Below are 26,703 nucleotides of genomic sequence, written 5' to 3' on the forward strand. Positions count from 1 at the left end.
GCTGCTTCTAATGGATGATGAAAATTGAATTATATTATATTTACTGAAATTGGTCACACGATATATAGTTTTGACATTCACCTGAATCCAACATGGGACAGTCAAAAACCTAGTGAAACACACAGCAACAATAAAGCATCACACGTAGTGATTTTTGACGTTTGAGTAACGTTTGCATGTCCCACCCTTCTCACTTCCTGTGAATCAACTGAGGTTAGGATGTCAGTTAAAGATGAGATTGAAAGACACTAAGCACAAACATAAACTGTCTATGGTACTTTTTAAAACGTTTTGTCGGCTTTTAAAGTGATTTTTACCAAACAGAACCTTACAAATAGGGCTTTAATTGTTAATTTCCCTTTAAGAGAGGAGGAGTTTTTCCCAGTTATTTTGGGCTCAAGGCACGGACACCCTGGATGGGATGCCAGTCCACTACAGAGCATAACCACTGTGCTTTTATTTAAAGGTATTCTTAATACAGAAAATAGTGGAAAAAATTATAATTAGTGGTACAGCTTGATAATAAAGATTAACAGTAAACATGACGAAAACGCTGGATAATACGTTTGAATTCAAATATGATAAAAATGATCGTTCAATAACAGAAAATGAAAGAACAATGCTGGTTTAATGTGAAGACGCGGACCAGCAAACTTTAACAGTCGTCGTCTAGTCCGTTAGAGTTCCGGAGAGAGAAGACAGGAGTGGGAGGGGAGAGAAGAAGGATCGATCAGACCCAGCCTAGTCTCAGGAGAGAGAGCTGCGGACACAGACAACGGTGCGGGTCGATGCTGCTGTGACACGTTAAAGAACAAGTCTGTAAATATTTATTCATATCGTTTATTCCAAATTTATCAACACGTCGGTTTAAAAGAGAGAAGTTGTGAAACCTTTTCTATGGATTTGAGTCTTCTGCTGTGGATGATTTGGATCCTTGAAGCCAGTTCATCGGCAATTCCTGACCAGTACAGCCGCGCTGTGGTTAGTATTATTATTATTATAATTACTTTTTTTCTTATTGTAATATTATTATTACTGTTATTATTCATAGTTTTGTTATAACCATGTTGATTTTAGCTGTTGTTATTATTGTTATGATTATTATATTGTAACAAACGGATGTGTTTAGTTATGTTGCGGGGCACTTTAAGAAGTTCTGTAATATTGTGTTTTTTATTTTTATTTTTATTATTATGGTTATACACACACACACAAGAGCTGCACTTTGTAGGTGTGGCAACAACTGATTTCAGAAAAAGCAAAAAGTTTCATCTGTTAGGGTGTGGAGGCAGAACTTTAAATTGTCATCTTGACTGAGCTATTTTACAATAGATCAATTCGAAGACCATTACAAGCCAAGCTTTACTGCCTGTCTCCTACCAAAAGACTAAAGTGTTGTTATGATCTACAAGCAAAATGCTAAATAAGTGATCATTATTTTTTAAGATATAATTTGTACACATGTTCTGTTGCGACATGTATGTGAAACTTCTGTTTGCCACATTTCCTCTTTCATCTGTGGTTTCCATTCAGGATTGGCTAAGTCGGTATGGATACCTTCCCCTTTCTGACCCTCGGACCAGTCAGCTGCGGACTAAGGACGGCATCGAGAAGGCCATCCGCATCATGCAGAGATTCGGTGGAGTCCAGGAGACAGGGATGCTCGGTAACCTTCCTACCGAATCTCAAATTGTCTTCTCTGGTTCTTACAATCTCAACTTCTCTTGCAGACAGCGAGACTTTAAAACTCATGTCCACGCCACGATGCTCCCTCCCTGACATAGTGGGCAGTGAGGACATGCTGAGGAGGAAAAGGAGAAGGAAACGATATGCCCTGTCAGGCCTCAAGTGGCACAAGACAGACCTCACATGGAGGTACGTTTCCTGTCATGACTCATGCCCAATATGACTGTGGCAGCGCAGTGACGTTTCTTTGTCGCCGCACTCATGACCAACGCCTAAACCCTAACAAATGTATTTCTTTAAATTGTGGCGGCTAACAATGTGTGATGTTGTTTGAGAATTACATGGTAATTTATGTCACTATTTTGACTTGCTCAACACCTTGAAGGAGATCACCAAGTTTAATTAAATCATTGTCATTTTAAAATGTTCCATTTGCAATTTAAAAAGTCGAAACAACCGATTTAAATCCCAATCAGAAAAGCAGAGAGCTGGTGCATACCCCTGCCAAGGTCTTCATTTCACACGTCTCCCTAAAAAACAGATTAAGGATTAAATTAATTAAACAAATTAAATTACAATTTTTATTGGGACACAGCGTAGAACATGTTTGTTTCCCTCCTGCATTCTGTGGGCCTAATCCAGGGATGGCTAGTTCGATTTCCCTTTACTTATCTATTGATGTGGTGTAAAATTGAATTCTGTCAAATCAAGTCCTGAAAAAAATACATTTTGTATTTAAATGTTAATTTACTCATGGAAAAAGTCAAACATTTAGAGAAAACAACCGAAATGTGACTGTTTTAATTGTTTTCTGCTGTTGTAGGATGTTGAATGAAGAAAAACTTAATTTATCACCACCATCAGATGAGAGGTCATTTATTTTAGGATTTGATTTCAAGCTGTTTTTTAAGACGTCAAGATTTCTTTTTACTGTGTTAATAACAAATCATTATATTGTTCAAGGACCTAACAAGTGCTTCCATGGTTCGCATCATTTACATCAACAATTGTTTCTTGTGTATTTTTTTTAACACTTTGCAGTGTCAACAATTACCCATCACGATCCACCTCTCCAGGACTGCAACCTGGGACCGTAAAAGGCATCCTATCTCACGCTCTCAAAGCCTGGAGTGACGCGGCTCCGCTGAGTTTCCGCCTGGTCCAGAGCGACACGGGGGACATCAGAGTGTCTTTTAGCAGCTTGCTCCATAATGACGGCTACCCTTTTGACGGCCAGGGGGGTACACTTGCACACGCCTTCTTTCCGGGACGGGACGTTATGTCGGGTGATACCCACTTTGACGACCATGAGATCTGGAGCTATGGAGGTGAGGAGCCTCGGGAAAGTCTCCCTTCATCTTTTCACTAAACCATGTGACTCTCTGGTCGACAGGTGACAGCGGCAGCACTGACCTGTTCACTGTCGCGGTGCATGAGTTTGGACATGCACTCGGCCTCTCCCACTCCTCCTCTGATCCATCTATCATGAGGCCGTATTACCAGGGTCCCGTGGGGGACATTTCCAACTTCCAGCTGGCTCTGGATGACGAACTGGCTATCCAGCAGCTTTATGGTCAGTAATAGCTTCGGTGCTGTGCTTTTTAAACTTGAGTGCATGAGGCACATCTGCCCCATTATTGTGATTGTTCAATCGCTTGTCTCCTGCCTTGCTTTTGGTCTTGAAGAATACACATAAACTAATGAAGGAGTTCATTTGTATGATATTTTTTTTTCTTTTAGTAACCAGATAAAGACCATAAAATAATTTTTTTTATACTTTCTTATAACAACTTTTTTAGGATGGTGTTTAACTGTGTCGGTGTTTCCGACGCTGACAACTTCATTTTTATTCCTCTCTGTCTATTCATTAATCTGTACTTCACTTAAATATATATGGTTTTTATCATTTTGCCGTTAAAAATGAACATCACAAGAGAGAGAGAGAGAGAATCCATCCATCCATCCATCCATCCATCCATGAATGGCGGTATCTCTTTGTGTGCGAAAGATTGGCGTCCGGTTCAGGGTGCCCCTCTCTCCTGAAGAAGGCTCGGATAGGATAGGCTCCAGGAACCTATAAGTGAATGAAGGGCAGAAAATGGATATAATTATTAGGATATAATAATTATTAGGATATAATAATAAGTGTTTGCTTCATTTACATTAACCAATCATCTTTTTTTTTCTTTTTTAAAATCTTACCTTTGCTTTAATGCAACTGCATAATTAGACTGTTGACGGTGTTCTTACTTTATCTGTCATACTAAAGTTAATGTTTTTATTTGTCATTATCAATGCCGTCTTTTTTTAATCCTTGTGTTAACACAGGGTCAAGGTGACCCGAAGGCAGAAAACAAAAGTGTTTGTGGTATCCCTTGTGTTGTCTCTGGGTCAAGGTGAACGACCTCCACCAATGAATATGTATTTATGGAATGGTTAGGCTTGATCAACTCACACAACAGTGACATTATATAGTTAAGCCCTTTATGAAAATGATTGTCCACTCATGGTAGGCTACAGAAAATAAATCCAACCTTCAACCAGTGTTTTTTCATCATCACATATGTCATTATTCTGTCGATAGGAATGAAGCACAAAAAGCCGAACGGTGTTGATCCAGACCTCCCTCGCCTGCCCAACCCTCCTCCTGCACAACCCACTCAAAGGTGAGTCCTACACATGCACTGCGAGAGTAGTACTTGAAAGGCAAAGTGTCGCACCTTTAATGTTCAATCTCAGATCCGATCCTGCAGTCCCTGAACGTTGTCAGGGCAGCTTTGACGCCGTGGCCAACATCAGGGGAGAGGTCTTCTTTTTTAAAGGTGCGTTAAAAATGCTGAATAATCTCTGGGTTGTGAACAGAAATCTTGTGACATGTACGACCACATTAGCCTCCCTGTTGTTTTTTATAAGGGGTTCATTTCTGGAGAACCACAAGAAACGGGTCTTTGGTCTCTCTGAAGCCGGCCCTTATCAAGAACTTCTGGTTCGGCCTCCCTGCTGGAATCAACAAGATCGATGCTGTGTATGAGAGGAAAAGTGACAGCAGAATCATCTTCTTCATTGGTAACCATAACTAGAATAATTTGTTTTTGGTTTGCTTTTGCACCATTGAAATGTTAAATGCTTTGACTTGCTTTGACATGTTGTGAAAAACAACTACAACAGACAAGTTACTAACTTACTAAAAAATGTGAAGAAAAGAGAAAAAAAAGGGGGGTCAAAAAATGCTTGATGTGACAAAATGATGGTTAAAATCATATTGTAAATGTTATTCCATGTTTCAAAAACGTTTATCAGTATAATCACATATTTTCAATAATGTCACTTTTCTGAAAAAATTTGCATTCATTCCTGCAGGGTCTCAATACTGGGTCTTTCAAGACACGCAGGCCGAGAGTAACTATCCACGGCCACTCTCAGATTGGGGAATGAGGACACAGAGTGGATTGGAAATAAGGAAGGTGGATGCAGCTTTCATCTGGGCCCATAACGGAAAGACCTACTTGTTCAGCGGCGGTGAATTTTGGAGATTTGATGAGAGTCGTAAGAGAGAAGAGGTCACACGGACGCCAGAAGCTGGCTACCCTCGAGAAAACAGCCTGTGGACGGGAGTTCCCACAAATATGGATGACATCATCAGCTGGGGTGAAGGTACTAAAAATTTATGATCCTGACCTAGATCACATTTATTGGGATGTTTGGCATTTATAGTACTAGTTTATTGTCGAGCAGGTTTTCGGGAAAAGGAGACGTCTACCTTCATGTTTTGATCTGCCAATGACTGGGCCTTTTTATGTCCGTCAACAACGTTAAGACGAGGAAACAATTTATGTTGTTGATATTGTTGAACCATTTTAGAGTTGGCACATACTTATATACTTATACATATTTGACTTTAGTATCTTAGTAGATGCCACTCATGAAAGCACTCACAAGATGAGGAAACTCATTTTGCAGTCTTATAAAGGGAATTAAAGTTTTTTCTTTTTTCAAGATAGTAGATCATGTTTGTTCCCCTTGCCTTCAGGAGACGCATACTTCTTCAAGGATAATCAGTACTGGGTGCTGAGAAGTGGCGGACTGTCTCAAGATATGGTCACTCCCAAATCAACCGCTGTCGATTGGCTCCATTGCACTGAAACGGCCACAAAATCTCCAGCTGCACCCAGAGAGCCCAAGAAGTGCAGCTGTGACCTGAAGGGATCGTCCACGCGTCTGAACAGCAGTGGACTCCTGTTGATTACTGTTCTGTTAGCAGTTGCTGAGTCAAGAGCCGCTTGACGTTGAAGTTTCATTTACAATTTACCGTCGTCCATATAAATATCTGGAACTAATGATGGATGTAAATAATTTCTTCATTTGTAAGTATGTATGCTCTCATGTCCACTTCCTTACCTTGATCAATACCAAGATTCATTTTCCACACATGCAGACACCCTCAAGAACACAAACTTATCTGTATAAATGTAATCAGGCCGATTAAGTAATAAAAGACAAATGTGTTTAAATGTTGAGGCAAGCGTTGTACAAGCTTGCCGTGTTCCTGGTTTTGGCCAAGAGATTTATTGAGTTCTACTAGATCCAGTTTCACAACTGGGCAGATAAAACCTTTTTAGTGCCACCACAAGAACCCGCTGATCAGATCCTACAAAGACCAGGGCGAGTGATCACTTCTTTCCTTCATCTATTAAGCCCAGGAGGACATAACACATGGGAGGCAGCCAAGCAGCATCTCAGCCAAGCAGCAGCTAAGTGAGGGAATGAGCATTTTTGGCATTTTAAAGGCGTCCAAATGTGAGTTGAAGAGTGTTTAAAATACATTGAAAAACTATATTCACTGTGAAATATCATTTTCCAAATTAGAATTTATGTAACGGTGACACTTTATCTTGCTTACTATATAGATAACCCTTTAAAACATTTTAAATCAAAAACACAACAGGACATTTTTTAGGTGTCATTTGTTAAGACGGCCAGGGTCCAGGTAACATCCACCACTTCCTCTCTAGAAACAAGTTGCCGTTGTAGTCAGAGTCAGACCTCAGTAGCTAGCTCGTACGTAGCTCTCCTAGAGTGTCTTAACGTAAGTAACATCTACATTTATTTACAGCAAAGTTACATAACAGTGTATCTCGTACAAATTATGTATTGGTTTCTCTGACGCAAGAATGAGATGGCAGTCAAGGTAAAGAGGGACGCGCAGGTGGGGTTGGATGGTTGGAGACAACTGTCTGGGGTAATCCGAAACTGAAGAAGAGCAGCTGAAAAAGGGGGTAGCTTCATTGGACATTAGCGAGACCTATTATGATGGATGTTCTGTACTCTGACGAGGACAAGATATATCAGAAGGACGGCTCGTGTGGAGAAGCTTGGAGACAAAGTCAGGGTGGTTTAACCAAGATGTTTCGGGCACGTGAAGAGAAGACTTCAAGAGATTTATGGGGTTGTAATCAACTCAGTCCTCCACTTCTCTCAAGTTTGATCCAAGGAGGAGTGAAACTTAGAATTAAAACAGTGAATTTATTTAAGGTAAAATGATTATGAAAAATAGGCCGTGCAAGACCATTAAGTACAATTACAAAAATCAAGATACAAAGTTTAACAAAAATGCAGATTATTCAAACATATTCAAATCATTCAGAAATGTAGAAATTATTAAAGAATGCCAAAGTCCGTTGCACCGACCACTTTCTCCCAAAGAATGGCTTAGAACCTTCAGACTCGTCTACCTATCATACACCTCCTCTCCTTCAAGTGATTTACGACCATTACCCCATAGCTGGATAGCGTTGTGTTGCTCTATCTGACTCCATCTCTTAACTAAAACAAAGATGTTATTCTCATCTTTGCATGTTTTCTTGTCTGCTTCATCTTCTTGTCAAACCTCGGCCATATCTTCTGCGTTTGTCACTTTACACCTGTGATGGTTAGCACACAGACTAATGATTACTGAGCAGAGATAATCTTAAAGATGCCTTTCTAATGGAGTTCTACCATATATCTTTTCAAATGTTCACGACTCACGTTGGGGGCCGTGTCACCTTGAGCTCAACTAATGGCGATTAATCATTAAACCCCCAAACTCTTGAAATGTAGGAACAGAAAAACATTTAGAGTTCACACACTCACAATGCACATGACACACACTTGAATGCAGGATGTTAAAAGTAACCTTATTTATTATGAAAAATATATGCAAATGTAATGAAGCTGAATATATTATGTAATAACAAAGTTATTACACAATGTTTATGAAATATTGCAAGGAAATATTGATATAAAAGAATTTAGAAGGGAATTTGGAAAAAGTAATGACTTTAGTAACATGATATGAAGGTCTTTCGTAAGTGATATGAATTTGGACACCATCGGAGTTGTGATTACGAAGTTATTGCAAAATGTTTATGAAATATTACATAAAATGATAGATTTAAAAGAATCTAAAAGGTAAATTTGAAAAGGTAATGAGTGTAGTAACATGGTATGAAGGTCTTTCATGAATTTGGTGACCATCAGAGTTGTAATTACAAAGTAATTAAAAAATGTTCATGAATAATTGCATGGAAATATAGATTTTAGAGAATTAAGAGGAATCTTTGAAAAAGAAATGAGTGTAGTAACATAACATAATATGGAGGTCCTTCATTAGTCACATAAATATAGTGACCATGTTACTTAAAGTTAAAGAGTTATAAAGACATATCAAAAGAATTCAACCCCTTTTCACTGTTCATCAAGCCGCCTGCATAGAGATCTGTGTAGTTTATTGGGACGATACGATGAAATACTATGGTTCAAACGCGCTTGTTTTCAATACAGCATGTAACTCTGATTAGAAAGAGGTAAGATTTGATGTTGGCAGGTTAGATGGAGCAGGTGCCTTTAGACTACAAGCCTTTGAATACTGTCAACAAGGAACAAAAAAACTCCCCAAGGACTTAGAACTTGAATGACAAAGTGTCCAAAAACAGTGTCAAATACTGGGTTGGGTTAGCTGCTCTGTGAGGGAAAACGTCATCACTGGTATTGTTTTAAGTCACTTTAAAAGTTCGAAACTTTGGATTTTAAGTCATTTTTGATTTTCCCTTTTTTCTTTGTAAAAAACTTTTTGAGGCTCGGGGGCCAAATCTGGCCTGCCAAAACAAAGTATTTTTATGTGACCGACTAGATGGTTGCTCAAAATCAATATAGATCGATATACAATTGTCATGAATAACTTAACAAGGTTACCCACAAGCGGAAGACAGTAAACTGCAGACAGGAGAAAAGTTACAAAAACAACTATTTAATAAACACAATAACACCAGAATGTCCACAGGATGTCAACAAGGTCCAAAACAGTATTTTCCAAAAATAACAATCTAGTCTAGAGTACTTTCTCTTAAAAAGCAGTCAAGGGAAACAAGGGAGTAGATTCTGACAGGGCAGCAAGACGCACAATCCACTGAGGGGGAAAAGAATAAAAGTCAAATCAAACACCCAAAAACGTCAGGAACAACAATGTCTGAGGAACAAAGTTGGAACAGCAAGCAGGTAACGTAGCAGAGTCAAAAATTTACCAAGTGGGACTGGAAACGAGCTGACAACTGCTGGCTGGAGATCAGCCCCTTAAATCTGTCAGGGCTGATTGATTGATCACCAGCAGCTGTGCGACTCTGCCAACCACTGTCAGGAACCGCGCCTGTCAAATGTCAAAGAAAAAGGCGAAGCAGGAAGTACTTTTCAAAATAAAACAGAACAGAAGTGGATCGTGACATTACCAAGGAGCGCCCCCTGGCACTCTTTGAGGCTTGTGTTGAAGGTTGAGGTGTGGCGTCAAGGATGAGGGCACAGGAGATCCAGGACCTCTGCTCAGGACCGTAAACCTCCCAGGCCATGAGATACTGGAAACCTCGGCCTCTGCGACGTACGTTCAGGATCCTATGGACTCTCTAGGCTGGATGATTGTAGTTGACCAAGGGTGGAGGATCAATAGGTGGGCTGAGTTTGCTGGTGGCAACAGGCTTTAGGAGGGAGACAGGGAAGGTGGGATGTACCTGTAGAGTCGCGGAAGCTTCAGGCGGACGGCAGAGGGATTGATGATCCGCTAAATCTCAAAAGGACCAGCGTATCTAGGAGCCAGCTTCCTTGAGTCGACTTGAAGGGGCAGGTCCCATGAAGAGAGCCAGACCTTCTGGCCAGGATGGTTGTTGGGTGCTGGTATGCGGTGTCTGACGGCTAGGGCTCTGTGGCGCAGGGTGGAATGGCAAAGAGCTTGTCTGGTGTGCCTCCAAACGACGAAAAAAACCTGACCCAACATGATGTCAGAAGTTTCTAGGATGGACGGAAGTTTGGCAAGAGGAACAAAGTAAGCCATATGGTTGTCTTGCAGTTGGATGGCGGAAGACCAGTGAAAAAGTCAATTGAGATGTGGGACCAAGGTCGACAAAACAAAATCACAATCAGATATTGTGTAAATCATGTTCAATCAATCGAAGTAGATCTGGAAAGTTTTCAAAAGAAAACACTATGTGCGATGGCTGGAGGATGGTTTAAATCAACAATAAGGAACACTATCCAGTAAAAAAAAATAGTTTTCCTCCTCTATTAGTTTTTTTTCTGAACGAGAAGAGAGGAATCAGATGGTCAGCTTTTTGTATAAAAGATATACTTTACTACTTGAAATGGCGGAATTGTAAAAAAAAAGTGCTGCACGCAGAGATTCATACATCTGAATATTTTTGTGTGTGCACCATTTTCTGGATCTCAGTTGCGTTTCCTAGTTCAGGAGGCCCCTGGCAATTGCAATGGTTATGACATGTGTTCACAGTAACTTCTAGATAGTTGCCACATTTAACAAAGGTGGAGGATTCAACATCAGATCATCAACATCATCACAAAGTTACATTTGACAAAGGTGCACATCTTGCTTTTAAAAGGTGTGTCTTTGCTGTATGACCGTAAATTAAACATTGACAAATAATGATAAAAGGGCATTTTATACAAGGAAGTTTAAACAATTATTATAGGCCATCAAAGAAATCTCTAGCAGGTCATCTGTCATGGACAGAAGCTCAATAAAGTGTATCTGCTATAAAAGAAAAAACGTATTCAGGAAACTCATGTTAAAACAATTTAAAATATAAATGATCTCAAACTTAAGTGTGTATGAGTATAATACTGTGTAGTAATGCTTTTGAAAACGTATTTCAAAAGACAATTCTGAACTTGCTAGAGAACAAGAATAAATTGGATGGTTTAATATCAGCACAACTTTTAAGGAACGATTTTCAGATAAAAACAACAAAAATTAAATGGGCCAATAGAGTTTAATGAGTTCAACTCATTTTCCGTACTTTACTTTTTTATGAGTCAACGTGAGCGAAACATGATCATGACAAGTCAAGAGTCAAATGCTAATATTAAATCATGTCTTTAAAAAAACAAAATTGTTAGAAAATTATATTATTATACACTATACGTATACGCCATACTTAAATTAATGCTAAAAGGTAATCAAAATATAAAGTTTAAATTACTGGCTTCATCTAAGAGCTTAAACGTTTGAATACACATTCACAATCAACATTTCACTCAGACTGATTTACACTGTTTCAAGACAAGCTTGACAGAATTAGAGAAATGACAATGGGGGGTTGAGACATAGACAACTTGAAAGAGCCATTTGCCGGAAAGAGACGACCCCCTGGCTGGGGAAATTTCCCTTAAATATAGCGATGTTTCTACAGCTCAAGGCCGTTTCTCCCGGAGCTATTGACCTGAAGTGCTGCCGGCAGAAAGCGCGACCGATCGATTGTAAAGCTTGTATTTTGTTTGACTTGAAGCGGCGAATAAACGACCCGTGACACTCTGCATTGACGATTTATCTCCACAAAGCAAAGTAATAAGACCTGGAGGTGACGGCGTGTTGGAACGCCCGTAACGGACTCCAGTTATGACCCTTTTAAAATCAACACAACATGGAATAAATTACTTCTTTTCTCTTTTTGTGCGGCCCGGTACCAAATGCCTCGGGGTCCAGAACCCTGTCCCGGCCTGATGGTTGGAGACCAATGTCCTAAATATCTCTCCAAATAACCATTCCAAAATCTTGAAATTCATCTGACACTTTTTCTAAGCTCTCAAAAAGTCTAATGTAAGATCTTCAATAGTGCATGTGACTGCTCTTCGTTGGATTCAGCTCGACTGAAAAGAGAAATGATGATACAGTGTGACAGAAACTTAAGAGAAGGAGAACCTGACAGACACCATACCATACAAGTTGGTTAATGAAGAGTAATTTAGGCCTTGTCAACCTGAAATATATTTTTCTCGCACTGATTTTTAAGGACGCAAGAATGTAAAGAAGACAACATACAGGAATCTGAGTATACATTTATAGATATAGAGATTGTAAATATATTGTCACCTATTTAAAATTATTTATATTTCTCATTAATAGGGAAAATACAAAGTATGATGGAGTTGTTGTAAAACACGTTTTCGTTAAAGGGCAACAAATGTGTTGATTCAAATTTCTTTTCATCTAGATTTTACATTAAAAAGTGTGTTTAAGCCCCGCCCACCAGAAACACTTTTCCCCCCTGAATCTTATTTTCCATAACCACACCCACTCTGCTGTGATTGGTCAAGCCTCAACGTGTCTCACCACGTGTTATCAATCCTGGAAGTCTCGATTTAGAAACTCACCTGCAGTTGATTCAGAACTCTGCAGCGAGAATTCTGACCCGCTCAAGTAGAAGAACTCACATTTCTCCGATCCTTAAAACTCTTCACTGGCTTCCAGTTTTTTTCAGGATCAACTTTAAAATTCTGGTTCTTACTTTCAGATCTATTCATGGTCAGACTCCTCCTTACATCAGTGATCTGATCCAGCCTTACACCCCAGCTCGGGCTCTGTGGATCATAATCTACTGATGGTTCCTCGCACACGGTTCATGACCAGAAGAGAGAAATCCTTCCAGGCTGTTGCTCCTAAGCTTTGGAACGATCTTCCTCTCTCTTTGCGCTTGATGGAGTCTACTGACTCCTTTAAGAAACATCTTAAGACGTTTTTATTTGATCAGGCTTTTCCTTGATTTTCTGGAACACCTGTTGTGTTCTCAGTTTTATCTTGACCTTTAAAGTACATACTTTATTGAATATTGTTTTGATTGTTTAAGCGCTTTGTGACCTTGGTCTGTAAAAGCGCTATATGAATAAAAATTACTTACTTACTTTCACATTAGTTGCCCTTTAATGTTTTGTGTATGTTTTCTTTTGAATATAGGTGCTATTATAACTGTTTAACCAAAAAATATTATAGTGATAACATTTGATGTGATGATCTTTATTCCTTAACCGTCTACAAAAAATGCAAATCTTCGTACCGTCTTCCTTGTGGCTGCTCGACAGGTGCGGCCTACACACTTTCATAATGGCCAAACACTCGACAGACTCAACAGTAACTTAAAAAAATAGTCTCTCAGCTCTTCATATGACAACCCAACCCCTCTTACCTGGTCATCACATGTTAAATGTGGTAATGAGAGGCTGTCAAGGAACAATGACAACGGCTGAGGTGTCAAGTTAAGGGAGCAACAGTATCTGCTTTGAGGAACCAGTATGGTGGCATTTATAACAATGACTCCTTCAAAGAGAAGATATTGACACATGTATTCATGTGGATTACTTTATTTAGGAAAACAGTTGATTTAAATGTACAATAAAAGGCAGAGTGCATCATGGGAGGTAGGTCACAATGGGAATTCATGCCATTTTAACTGGCAACGCCCCTTCATTACATCCACTGACAGCAGCCAGCCAGTTACAATCTTGTGTTTTTCAAATGACAGAAAGTACCATAAGCAATTGACAGATAAAGACAACAGAAAATAGTTTTTTCTTAAGTATTTTAAAACCTTTTTTTCACATTAGTCAAATGCCTTCGGCTCCATCAATAAAAACGCATGTTTAGTGCAATATGAACACTAATAAAACCATCCTGCAACCTATTTCACAGTAACAACAATTTGTAAAGAAAAAGAAAAGAAAAGAAACTAAAAGTATTCTGTAGTTTGTAAGTGTTGACTGGATTTAATCTGATGATTTTTGTCTCTCCATAACTCATTTATCCTTTTCTTCCTTCTCCTGTTGGTTTAAGCCCAAAGCTGGGCCAAGAGTAGAGTCACCAAGCCAAGCATCGATGTGTAGGCTACGTTCCTGCTGCTGCCTGAATATGTGACTTCCTGAGTTGGCTGAATACTTCTGTAGACATCCACCATGTGGGCAGAAGTGCTGTTGCCGATGCGCACAGTTGTTCCAAACATGTCAATCTGTGGGAGGATAGAGGATAACTTAGCTGATTTTCTAAGCTTTTGCTATATCACAATGAAAATGAACTCACCAATTTCTCGCTTATTTTGATTGATTCCTTAAACACAGTCCAAACCACAGCTTCGTTACAGGCGGGCGTGGTCAGAGAACCCAGGTAGCGATAGAACTTTGTCCGATCCACGCTGCCCAACAAATCATCGAGCGATATATCGTGTGTCACGTTAACCTCCGATCCTGTGGAAGGACATTTGATCTCAACAAAAAGTAGCCAACATTAAAGGTTATTCCACTTTCTTCTTACCTGATGTAGTGATAGACGACAGATAGGAGGTCAGCAAAGTCCAACCCGCTGGGTCGTCGCTTTCACCACTTGCCTGAAAAAAAAATATTGATATCTTTAGGCGAAGGTTCAGAAACGTAAAGAGTTCTTCAGTATTCTGACCTCGATGAAGAATCCCAGAGCTGCGAGTCCTTTGGAGTCGGCGACAGCTTGAGTTGTGTTTCCGTTGTAGGACGATTTAGCATTGACAATGTGCAACTAAAACAAGAAAATAATGTTGTTGTGTTTTTCCAATTTCAAATTGTAGAAAGCGTGTATAATACCTCCATTGGATAGCGTTTGCCATTCACAGTGTGTTCTGAACCAGGGGACGTGGTGCCATTTCCCCAGTGCAAGTGGAACTGTAGGGAGTCGTAGTCTTCAGAGAGACCACCTCCTGAAACTTTGACGCCGCTTTCGAAAGTCACTTTCACTGAAACATAAAGAAGAGACATTTGTGTCATTTTTAACACAGAGCAGAAAAACAAGAGAAATACTCCATATTTAGTTTATGGTTTCCGTAACAAATTCAGTTTTACAAAAGGCATAAACTGCAAGAAGTGCTATTAGGAACTGTATCACAATTATGGTCTGTCCTACTGCAAATGGGGTTAAGAAGCGTTGTACTGTTGTTCTAGATCATCAAGACTCCAATGGTGAATGAGAAACTGTCAGACGTGTTACCTGTCTTTCCAGTATTTTGGATGGTCTTCAGTTTTGTTTTGATGTCATAGCCCGTGAAGGTAAAATTGCCCAGATTGTCATCCTTTGCAGATGCATGAACGATGTCGATGGGCGACTGCCGACTACCATTGCAGAAGTTAGGAAACAACTCGGGCCATTTGGCAGCATCTGTAAATTCAAACAACACCATCCCAACTTTTTAACAACAGCAGAACAGCAGCAATTCATGGAAACTCTGAGAGACAATACTTACTGCAAGTGGATTCATGGTAACACCAACCTGTTGGTCAGAAAACAGATAGACGGATGAGCTTCCATGTGTAAAATCAAACTCAATAAAAAAAAGTGTATTGTTAGGAATTTATAAGGTAGATGAAAGAGATGTTGTTAACTTTACCTTTTTATAATACACACATCCACGCATTATAAAAAATACATTGTAAACACTTTTATTATTTGTATTTTAATATCACAGCTACATTTAAATACTAAGAAATGCATGACTAAAATTTTCACCCAAAAGTAAGGCATTAATAGAATTAGTATTTAAGATACATGTCAATAAGGAGGGACAGCGTTTCACCTTTTATAAAGCAACCTCAATAATGTAAGAAGAACTCTTTGGTTTATAATGGTGGGTATACATCATTGAAATTATACATTATATTATAACAGCATTGTAAAAATAAACCTACCAGTACCACCAGCGCAGGTGACGCTGGAAATGAGGGCGCACAGCGCAAGTAGAGTGAGAGGCAACTTCATCTTAAAAAAAGAAAAAAAAAAGGGGGGGAAACAATTAACATTACATATACACAATAAATGTACAAGTTATATTATTGTTTCTAAAATAGTTGTTAGGTAAAGATCAAATAAGTTAAAGACGTGAAAAATAACTGACTGAAAGCTATTTCAAAGAGGTGTGGAGGATTAAAAGCGGGGAAATGTATAGAAGTATCTTACCTTATTTTCACCTGTCCTTTTCTGCTGGTGGCCCGTGGCTCCAGCTCCGCTCTTTTATCCTCTCTGCTTTACTGGAAACGCCTGCAATTGAAACTCAAGCACTGTATGCAACAACAGCGCCGTCTAGCGACAGTAATGTCTAACAACGTCCTCGGGGCGAGTTGTGATTGACGTTTTATATCATGCTTAAACTGAGTGAACTATTTGTACATATATTTCATTTAATACATTAAATACTTTTTTGTTGCGTTTTAAAAACGCCTTTAAAAGGAAAGGAAACACACCATTTAACAGCCTTAGTGCTATTCATTTTGTTCCTGCAATCTGAATGGAAAACTATGAATAACTTTTTTAGTACATTTTTATTCTCAGTAAAGTCTCGCTTGATTACATGGATCAAATGAACAACGCAATATATTGCATTATTTCTAGATAAACAAAAAAAAATAATTTGAAATGAATTGAGTTCAAGATTCTTCATTCAAGGGGAACAAAAATATATTGAGCAGCAAAAAGGTCCGACCGGTTAAAGAGTTAAAAGGAAAACTTAAAAAGACTATTTATTTTTCAACCTGCAAGGATTTTGGAAAACAACAAGATTGTCTCGTCGGGTTAACTTGATTTTCCCTCAATAAAAAAAACTTGTCTTTTATCTCAAGATCTGAGTTTCTATTGACGTAATGGTGTGATGCTAGCACCTCGGTATGGCCATGCATTACTTCTGATCAAACATGGAATGTGTCAAGCGGCACCTCCAGAGTGTCATGTGTACAGATACAGGAAATCGTAGCTTGATTATTATCAGATTAAAACTTACAGATTCCCGTAAGTACAGTGCGAATTTGTGTGTCACAGTTGGTCCGATCATCGCAAAACCACAAGATGGCCATTGAGTTTGCATTACAGCGAGACTAGCTTGAGTAGATAAGATGATCTGATAAGCATGTATGTGTACAAAAACTTTTTAGCCTCATGTAGGAAGATTCCCATTGCGTGACATTAAAAAACAATTGGCCTGTTAAGATTTCATGGGTTAATAAAGGCCTTTGACAACTGGCTCGCGGGTACATTCTCAAAATGTTTGGTCCAAATTAGATTTGTATGTTGTTGTTAATTGATTTGTGGATTTGCCTGTGAATTTGTGCTATTTTTGTCTAATTGTATGTTCCATCTTAACTTTAAAATCAAAAACATAATAACATTTGATGTTATCTTTATTCCTTAGCAATCCAACATTGTATAACGATGAAGTCCATTCATCTGCACACACCCTCATGATGGAAAACACATGCAAGTTACAGAAAGAAACATTAGCAGGTGACAGAAGAAGACAACAGAGTACAATAAAGAAAGTATATTAAAACTTTCCTTTAGGCAACATTTAGTCCAATACTGTAATCGATTAACAAAAACAAGTACCACGATTATAGTTTAAAACGTCTTTCATCCTGCAACATGGGCAAACATTAAATGGACTTGTAAAAAGTAGTATCCTGCACCATTAATTAGTATTATTAATTATAGCTCTGCAAGTTCACCAAAAATGGCTGGCACACTTCTCTTTCTTCTTCTGCTGCTCTCAAGCCCAGAGCTGGACCAAAATCTGAGTCACCAAGCCAAAGAATGATGTGGGAACCAGCTTCTTGCTACTGTTGCTGCTGGTACTGTTGCTGTTGATTCTTCTTTCTCGCTTTGTGACTTCCTGATTTGGTTGAATACTTCTAAAGTTGTTTCCAACGTAGTCAGAGTTCCTCATGCGTACAGTTGTTCCAAATTTGTTGGATGACAAAAACTCTAAGCTACTGCTTCATCACAATCCAAATCCACTCACCAAATCTCTGCCTATTTTGATTGGGTCCTTAAACACAGTCCAAACCAGTTTCTTCACAGTCAGTCATGGTCAGAGAGCCCAGGTTTTTATGTTTCACGATGCTGAACCCAAGAGCAGACAGAGGCGATGTTCCAGGGAATACAAAAAAGGGTTTATTGAATAGGAGGGGAGCAGGTAGTGGATGAGGAAGCCGGAGGGAGAGCGAGGTGGGCGAGCTGGAGTGAGAGATCCGGGTTACTGCAGGTAGAGCAAACTAACCGTTAGATGTGGTCCAAAAAAACAACAAGAGACTAGAGTATGAGAGCGAGGTAGCAAATACACTGAGCCAGTCACGTATAGTTACCACGGTTGTGTGAAGTACGATCTGGCGCCAACCGCGGGGAATCCAAGGGTTTATGAAGGGGGTTGATTGGGGATCAGGAACAGGTGAGCATGATTGATGATGAGGACCAGGTGTGAGGTGAGACGACGAGGAGGAGTGGCAGACCAGGGGGAGGAGAGCACAGCAGACTGCTGTGACCACAACAGTACCCCCCCTTCAAGGGACGCCTCTAGGCGGCCTAGGCCTCTCTGGGTGAGCCCGATGGAAGTCACGGATGATGGAGGGGTCGAGGATGAGACCCCGCGAAACCCAGCTTCTTTCTTCAGGTCCATAACCCTCCCAATCCACAAGGTATTGATGCCCCCTGCCCCGACGACGAACGTCCAACAACCGCCGGACTGTGAAAGGTGGGTGGCTGTCAATCAAACGGGGAGGAGGGGGGCGGGGGGGAGAGAGAGCTGACGGAGACTGGCTTAAGGCAAGAGACATGGAAGGTGGGGTGTACGTGCATGGCTGGAGGCAGCTTGAGTGTGACAGCTGAGGGGTTGACGATTGAAACAATGGGGAAAGGACCAACAAAACGAGGGGTTAGCTTCTTGGAGCCAGTCTTTAAGGGGAGATCCTTTGAGGACAGCCACACCTGTTGGCCCACCCGATAGGCAGGAGCGGGAGCCCGGTGGCGGTCGGCAATGCGCCGGTTCTGCTCGGCGGAGCGCAGCAGAGCGGAGCGTGCGACCCTCCACATCTTGCGGCAATGGCGGAGATGGTGTTGAACCGAGGGGACGGAGATGTCCTCCTCCTCGGCGGGAAACAAGGGTGGCTGGTACCCCAGGGAACATTCGAATGGGGACATGCCGGTGGCCGCACAGGACATGGAATTGTGGGCATACTCAATCCAAGAGAGATGGTTGCTCCATGCAGAGGGGTTGCGCGCAGCCACACAACGAAGTGCGGTCCCTAGGTCCTGGTTAGCTCTCTCAGCCTGCCCATTCGTCTGTGGTTGGAATCCTGAAGACAGGCTGACAGAGGCTCCAAGCGCTCGGCAGAAAGCCTTCCAAACTTGGGAGATAAATTGGGGGCCACGGTCGGAGACAAGGTCAGTGGGAATCCCGTGGAGGCGGACGACATGCTGCACAAGCAGCCGGGCAGTCTCTGTGGCAGTGGGGAGCTTGGGGAGGGCAATTAAGTGAACTACCTTCGAAAATCTGTCCACCACCGTGAGTATCACATTGTGGCCCCTAGAGGGAGGAAGACCGGTCACAAAGTCCAGGCCGATGTGAGACCAGGGCCGACCAGGAACGGGAAGAGGGCGTAGCAGACCAGCAGGAGCTTGCCCGAGTGTCAGTGTCCATCGCTGGCCACCAAAAAGTACCTCTTCAGGAGGGACAGGGTGCCGACCACGCCAGGGTGACAGGCAAAGCGCGATGTGTGGACCCACACCAGAACTTGGGAGCGAACCGCACTGGGGACGAAGAGACGGCTAGGAGGACCGTTACCCGGATCCGGTTCGGTAACTTGGGCCTCCCGGATGAGGGACTTGATCCCCCAGGTGACGGCAGCGATCCTGAGGCAGGAAGGAGAGAGGATAGTGTCAGGGGAAGCCGGTGCGTCCTCAGGGTTGAACTGAGAGGGCGTCAGGCTTGACGTTACGGGAACCCGGACGGTAAGTGAGGGTGAAATTAAAATGCCCAAAAAACAGGGACCATCGGGCTTGGCGGGAATTAAGGCGCTTCGCTGCCTGGATGTAGGACAAGTTCTTGTGGTCGGTCCAAACCACGAACGGTTGTTCAGCCCCCTCAAGCCAGTGGCACCATTCCTCCAACGCCAATTTCACAGCCAACAGCTCTCTGTTACCCACATCATAGTTGCGCTCAGCAGGTGCCAGCCGCCGAGAGAAAAACGTGCAGGGGTGAATCTTCTCGTCAGAGGCAGAGCGCTGGGACAGGACCGCCCCCACCCCCGTATCAGACGCATCGACCTCCACGATGAATTGCCTGGAGGGGTCAGGTTGGATGAGAATGGGGGCAGACGAGAAAAGTCTTTTTAGATCCGAGAAGGCCGTCTCCGCCTCGGGTGACCAGGCAAAAGGGGGGCAGGAGAGGTGAGACGAGTGAGAGGGGCTGCAACCCTGCTGTAGTTCCGGATGAACCTATGGTAGAAGTTTGCAAACCCCAGAAACTGCTGCAGTTTCTTGCGGGAATTGGGGATGGGCCAGTCTGTCACGGCACTGACCTTCTCGGGGCAGGTCCTCACTTGTCCGCTCGCTATGATGAACCCAAGAAAGGATACAGAGGTGACACTGAACTCGCACTTCTCGGCCTTTACATACAGTTTGTTCTCCAACAGCCGCTGAAGAACTTGTCGGACGTGTTGGCAGAGCTCCTCCTGGTTCCGAGAAAAAATAAGTATGTCGTCCAGATAGACAAAAACTGAGCGGTTGAGAAAGTCCCGGAGGACGTCATTTACGAGGTTCTGGAACACAGCAGGGGCATTAGAGAGACCGAAGGGCATGACCAGGTATTCAAAATGGCCGAGGGGGGTGTTAAAAGCAGTCTTCCACTCATCCCCTTCACGGATGCACCCCAGGTGGTAGGCATTGCGTAGGTCCAATTTCGAGAAGACTGTAGCACCCTGCAGTGGCTCGAATGCGGAACTGATGAGGGGCAGGGCATACTTGTTCTTGATCGTAATGTTGTTGAGTCCCCTGAAGTAGATACAAGGACGAAGAGACTTGTCCTTTTTGGAGATTTAAAAGAAGCCAGCACCAACAGGGGAGGAGGAGGGTCTTATGAGGCCAGCCGAAAGAGAATCTTTGATATATTTCTCCATGGCCTCTCTCTCAGGCCGGGACAAGTTATACAGGCGACTACTGGGCAAGGGGGCGCCGGGGAGGAGATCGATGGGACAGTCATAGGGGCGATGAGGGGGCAGGGTGAGCGCACGGCACTTGCTAAACACCTCCCCTAGGTCATGATAGGCTGGGGGAACCAAGGAGAGGTCGGGGGGTACCTGGGGCGAGGGAACACCTCCCTCTGCTGGAGGCAGGACAGATTGAAGGCAGGTGGAATGACAGAAGGTGCTCCAACCCACCACCTTGCCCGACGACCAGTCGAAATGGGGGTTGTGCCGCTTGAGCCAGGGGTAACCCAGGACCAGAGGGGTAAGAGGAGACTGGATGACGTGAAACTGAAGTTTCTCATGGTGATTACCAGAAACAATTAATTCAAGGGGCTTGGTACGATGAGTAATAAGGGCCAGGTGGCGACCATCTAAGGCGTTAGCGTTTAGGTATGGCGTTTCATTTGTGCCTCTATGTTGAGCGTGCAGAAAGACATTTTGAGCATCTTAGAAAATGTTTTGCACGTATGTAAGTGATAGTTTGCATTTTATTTTTACTCGCGCGAAAAATAAAGTGGTTTGAGCAAACAAAAATTTATTTTACATGCAATAAATCTCACTTTGCGCACGCTTTTTCTGCTTTACGAGTGCTCAACTTCATCTCCCTGCGGGCGCTCGGATTTTCTTTTTGCGATCGCTCAACTTCTACACAGCATTTCATTTGTGCCAATGAGTCGACCAATCACAGAGACCGGAGAAAGCTTGTTTCTGATTGGCTGTTTGGTTACCAACGGCAGCGAGGTGCCGGGAAAAGTGTTGCATTCAAGTGTTTCTGAACATTTAACAGTTCACCTCGGACCGACGGAAAAAGACGAAAAAATTAAAAATGTCGACTGAACAACAGGCAGAGCCACAGGTAAGTTGTTTTATGACTTTTATGTGGTCTTTATGCTGCGTCAAGGACTTAATAACCCCTCATAATCCCTGACGTTTAAGTACTATATTTACCACGCTAACCAGTGGCTAGCCAATAACGTAATAATCTGAAATTCTTTGTACGTGCCAAGATGTCGCACTGGAAAGGTTATGATCTGAGTGCACGCACTCACTATTGGATAACACACCGAGTGCTCTCCAAGGTGTTCCACACAGTCATGGTCAAAATTGCACGTTATTTTAAAGAGCCCTTTTTCAGAAGGAAGGATGGGGATGTGAGACTGCCCCGACATCCATTGGAGCACATGCGGAATTGTGAGACGCTGCACTTCAGCAGCAGTATGGTCTGGTTCATCATCTGTAATGGATATGCATGTCAGGTGGCATGAACAGTATGAACTCAAAGCCTTTTACATATTCTAGAACATGGTTGGCACATTAACTTTAACTGCCGAGGTAAAGCCATTTTGCTTGTCACCCAAAAGTAAGCTAGTAACTAGTGATGGGCTGATGCAGGTCAGCATCTTCATTTATAGCATTTATATTTTTCTTTATTTTTAAAGAGGTTTAATTATAAAAGTGTTTCAAAGGCAATGGACAGATAACAAACTGCCATCTGGTGGGCAAATGAAGAAACTTAAATTCAACCTCAGATCCTCAATATGCATATTGCATTACAAACTACTAAATAAATAATTGGGGGATTAATTAATTAAATATATGGATTGAGTCATTAAGTCGAACACTTTATATACTACACCTGCTTCCTCAATCTCCTGCAAGAAATCCTGGAGGAAATTAATAATCCTCCTCTCACTTCTTTCCTTGTTTGTCCCCTTTTCACTGAACTGTGGCTCGCATTTCATCATCATAAAATCAGCATCAGGCTATAAAAACATTAAATAAATATTTTCACAATGACAATGAAAAAAGACAATATTCTATTTATTAAAACATTAAAAATTGACTACATTTACTTACTTTGGTTATCTTTCCAGGAACAAACAGTGAGTGGCAAGCTTTAGGGTTTGCAACCATCTGATCAACCAAGCCATACAATTCCAAGCCCTTCCTAAGCTGCTGCAGTATTGGAATTAGCCGTGTTGTAGAATGTAGGACAATTGCTCTTTGAATAACACAAAAACATTGATAGACATTGGTTTTGAGATAGACATTTTTTTTAAATGTACTGTAAATGTTTTTTTTAAATGAAAAGTTTAATACCTAATGATGTTTTCTTTGCTGTCCAAGTTTATGTTGCTGGTGTATCCACAGCTCAGAATGGTAGTCTATTGCTCCTGTGCAGAGGAAGTTGTAGCACCATTCCTTCATAAAAGCAGGAGGTGGGCCACCTTGTGCCAGGCTGACAGCCATTATCTCACCAATAGTTCTGTGTGCAATGTACAATAAAAATCAAGTTAAAAAGGATATGCTTGGATTAAAAAAATGGTTTAGTTTTGATCAAATAATAAACAACCAAGATGGCTCATCTGTAAAGTAATAACCACCAACCTGAAATTGTCATTATCAATGTCGGTCAAAGAGTAGTTGGGATTTTTACCCTGGTTCCCGTCACCTTCAAAGAACCTCTTTTCAATACCTGAAATCATTTCTGTTCGAAAAAGCAACATTGTTCCTGATCTATTGGGTTTGTTTTAAGTCAGAATAAAATGGTATGTACAACTAACCAGTCAAAAACTCTTTCCTAAGTGCTCCTGTATCAATGCCAGCCTCTCCAATAAAAACTACTTTCAGAGCACTTGTTGGAGACGCATTTTTTTTCCTTTTCCACTGGAGAATGCCCCTGTCAGGAAGTTCTTCTCTGTCGACACACAGTTGGAATTCTTTTATATTGTCAACCTGTTGTTCCAGGAAGTCCAATACATCTTCCACACTTAAACAAGAGGACAAACGGAGTACAAGATCAGCCAACACTGCCTTATGCAATTTGTAAAGTAAAAAAGAGTTAAATAAAATAAATAATAAAATATAGAACTCATGAAAACAAACCTATTTGGTGTGGATACTGTAGTGTTGGCTTCTGTACTTGGACTTCTGAAATTTGGTACAGTGCTGCAGATGAAACAATATGAAGTTTTAAAAACATACATTATTAGATTATGCATACTATGAATTCACCTCTCTCCACACAGGCTAGCATGGACTGTGATGTCATCAATTGAGAATTCTTTGGTGCAAATTGGGCAAAGCACCTGAAATTTTAAATGAACTGTAAATAAATGATTCAGTGTTGAAAAAATGTAAATCAATATGCTGCTTTCATTAATTTGCACCGCATTACTCAAGGTTCTGTTTCTTCTCTCCTCTACATGTTTGTTGCGAGTACTAAAGCTTAGAGATAAAATAAATAAGGCCTGGACTCAAGATGGTTTTGACACTGAATAAACAGTGAACAGGTTGGAAGAAGGATGTTAGAAGTGGAAGCCTCCATTTGTTTATGTGCAATATTTACCTTTAACGTATTCTCCACAATACGCAAGTCATCAGAGGACTGCAAATATGAGAAACAGTAATGTTACTAATGTATATGTTGAGCATCATTTTAATAAAGAAAATGTATATACTCTGTTCTCACATCATCAGTAGTCTCATCAGACTGTTTTCCTTTGCATCTTTTAATGTGCACTGCGAGCATCTGCAAAGGCATCACTTCATTGCACTGATGGCAGGTCTTCTTGGGCATTTTAGAAAAGTGCTTTGAGTCAGCAGGTAGAGGAGAGGTGTCCAATGATTCTTGTAGTGGAACTATATAAAACGTGGCTTTGCCACCAGCTGTGGCTCGCAACGCTCTGACATTATATCCCTCAGCTTCTGGTGGAATGACTGTGAGCTTTCGCCGTCCACTGCCACCTTATTTGTGTTACAAGAGAAAACAGCAAGTACTTTGAAATCAGGTTTTCTGGATTTTTCTATTCATATTCATGTTATACATATTTAGAGCATGACCAAAGACTAAACCAAAACAGTTGGAGACTAAAGAATGAAGTTAAAGTTGTATTAATCAAATAATCAATCAAACAAACCTTGTGCAAGAGCCACCCTCCAGTCAAACCCTCCATTTTAAAAAACGTCTCTGTTAAAAGCACTGAAATCTTGACAGATGACAAAGAGAAGAGAGGGACAGCGACTGTGTCAGATGAAAAAGGCTTGAATTTGAATGGCAGTTAAAGCACTGTACCTCTGCATGGCCACCATTTTCAGGAAGCATCACTGTTTGTCTCCCCATTCCAGCCTGAAAAAGCTCAAGCTCCTCTGTTGGAAAAGGTGTGTGTGAAGTGTTTTTTGGTAGTAGAAAAAAATTGAAAGGGGTTTCCTTATTATTATTTTTTATCTGATGCTTGGTGGCAGTCAAACACCTTCTTTTGCCCCTGTTAGCACCGGATCTGAAATATCCAGGAAACAATCTATGAAAAGAAAAGAAGATGAGTGAAAAAAAATGTGCGCATTAAACTTTAAACTAGAGAAGAAGTATGTTTACCCACAACAAGATTGTCTGACAGTCATTCATCATATTGTCTTGAAAATACATGTGTGGCATATCTTACAAACCTTGCCATTTCTTGGGGCACTGTTACATTTCTGGGGGCCGGGTGCTCCGTCTCTGGGGGCCTTAAAGAGCTAGAAGCTAAAGTGCCCAGAAGACAGGACACCGGGTTTCTGGCAGCTGTCCTTGACCCTAAATAAATTCAGAATGTAACATTTAAACTTCCTGTAATACAGGCTAGTATCCATGATTCAACTCAAAAGAGCTTCATAACAGAATAATAACAAATGAGATGAAAGACATTGTGTGCAATGCAATCATTAGACCTTGTTTTTGTTAAACTTCTACTAAATAAATGTTTTGTTTTTGTTATCCTCGAAGTTCGGTGCCAAATGCTGGGTTCGCTACGTTAGCTGCTGTGATTCGCTGCTCCGTCAACAATTCTGAGATCTTTTGTACGTAGAGCAAGTGCATTTTAGTAAGATAGTAATAGTTATTTGTAGGAGCGAAAAGTCTAATTTCAAATAAGCTAGTGTTAGCAACATACGTTATTGGCTAGCCACTGGTTAGCGTGGTAAATATAGTACTTAAACGTCAGGGATTATGAGGGGTTATTAAGTCCTTGACGCAGCATAAAGACCACATAAAAGTCATAAAACAACTTACCTGTGGCTCTGCCTGTTGTTCAGTCGACATTTTTAATTTTTTCGTCTTTTTCCGTCGGTCCGAGGTGAACTGTTAAATGTTCAGAAACACTTGAATGCAACACTTTTCCCGGCACCTCGCTGCCGTTGGTAACCAAACAGCCAATCAGAAACAAGCTTTCTCCGGTCTCTGTGATTGGTCGACTCATTGGCACAAATGAAATGCTGTGTAGAAGTTGAGCGATCGCAAAAAGAAAATCCGAGCGCCCGCAGGGAGACGAAGTTGAGCACTCGTAAAGCAGAAAAAGCGTGCGCAAAGTGAGATTTATTGCATGTAAAATAAATTTTTGTTTGCTCAAACCACTTTATTTTTCGCGCGAGTAAAAATAAAATGCAAACTATCACTTACATACGCGCAAAACATTTTCTAAGATGCTCAAAATGTCTTTCTGCACGCTCAACATAGAGGCACAAATGAAACGCCATAGAAGAGTGGCATCCAGGAGAGAGCGTGAACCGAGCGGAACGGGGACAGAGGGGGGGTGGCTCAGCAGGGCCCCGAGTCTCACTGCTGGGCCTTGTCTTTTGGCAGTGACGAACAGGTGGAGATGAGATGTCCAGGTTGTGCACAGTACAAACACACCCCGGTCTTTAAAC

At 41.3% G+C, this 26,703-nt stretch overlaps 2 protein-coding genes across 2 annotated transcripts; one reads left to right on the top strand and one right to left on the bottom strand.

Moving 5' to 3' along the window:
* The first annotated feature begins 737 nt into the window (after window positions 1-737).
* On the top strand, window positions 738-6,208 carry mmp25b (matrix metallopeptidase 25b). Its single transcript, XM_087794161.1, has 10 exons — window positions 738-981; window positions 1,534-1,666; window positions 1,731-1,875; window positions 2,728-3,014; window positions 3,080-3,259; window positions 4,271-4,352; window positions 4,426-4,508; window positions 4,600-4,752; window positions 5,047-5,340; window positions 5,717-6,208. The coding sequence occupies exons 1-10, from the start codon at window positions 898-900 to the stop codon at window positions 5,968-5,970; spliced, it is 1,695 nt and encodes a 564-aa protein (XP_087650287.1). The 5' UTR covers window positions 738-897; the 3' UTR covers window positions 5,971-6,208.
* Window positions 6,209-13,346: 7,138 nt separating this feature from the next.
* On the bottom strand, window positions 13,347-16,010 carry LOC148077507 (carbonic anhydrase 4-like). The gene is made up of 9 exons (XM_087794164.1): window positions 15,971-16,010; window positions 15,703-15,772; window positions 15,261-15,287; window positions 15,008-15,175; window positions 14,608-14,756; window positions 14,447-14,542; window positions 14,306-14,378; window positions 14,075-14,238; window positions 13,347-14,003 (listed from the first exon to the last, which is right to left on the bottom strand). Exons 2-9 carry the CDS (start codon window positions 15,770-15,772, stop codon window positions 13,827-13,829), a joined length of 924 nt encoding a protein of 307 aa, XP_087650290.1. The 5' UTR covers window positions 15,971-16,010; the 3' UTR covers window positions 13,347-13,826.
* Between the last annotated feature and the right edge of the window lie 10,693 nt (window positions 16,011-26,703).

This window comes from Callionymus lyra, chromosome 6 (assembly GCF_982586985.1).
Source record: "Callionymus lyra chromosome 6, fCalLyr1.hap1.1, whole genome shotgun sequence".
Lineage (NCBI taxonomy): Eukaryota > Metazoa > Chordata > Actinopteri > Syngnathiformes > Callionymidae > Callionymus > Callionymus lyra.

Coding starts and splice junctions, on each gene's coding strand:
- mmp25b (XM_087794161.1), top strand. CDS start 898: ATGGATTTGAGTCTTCTGCTGTGGATGATTTGGATCCTTGAAGCCAGT. Junction 1,667..1,730: donor CCAGGAGACAGGGATGCTCG/GTAACCTTCCTA, acceptor CTTCTCTTGCAG/ACAGCGAGACTTTAAAACTC. Junction 4,353..4,425: donor CCTGCACAACCCACTCAAAG/GTGAGTCCTACA, acceptor GTTCAATCTCAG/ATCCGATCCTGCAGTCCCTG.
- LOC148077507 (XM_087794164.1), bottom strand. CDS start 15,772: ATGAAGTTGCCTCTCACTCTACTTGCGCTGTGCGCCCTCATTTCCAGC. Junction 14,543..14,607: donor GCAAACGCTATCCAATGGAG/GTATTATACACG, acceptor TTCTTGTTTTAG/TTGCACATTGTCAATGCTAA. Junction 14,239..14,305: donor GTCGTCTATCACTACATCAG/GTAAGAAGAAAG, acceptor GTCCTTCCACAG/GATCGGAGGTTAACGTGACA.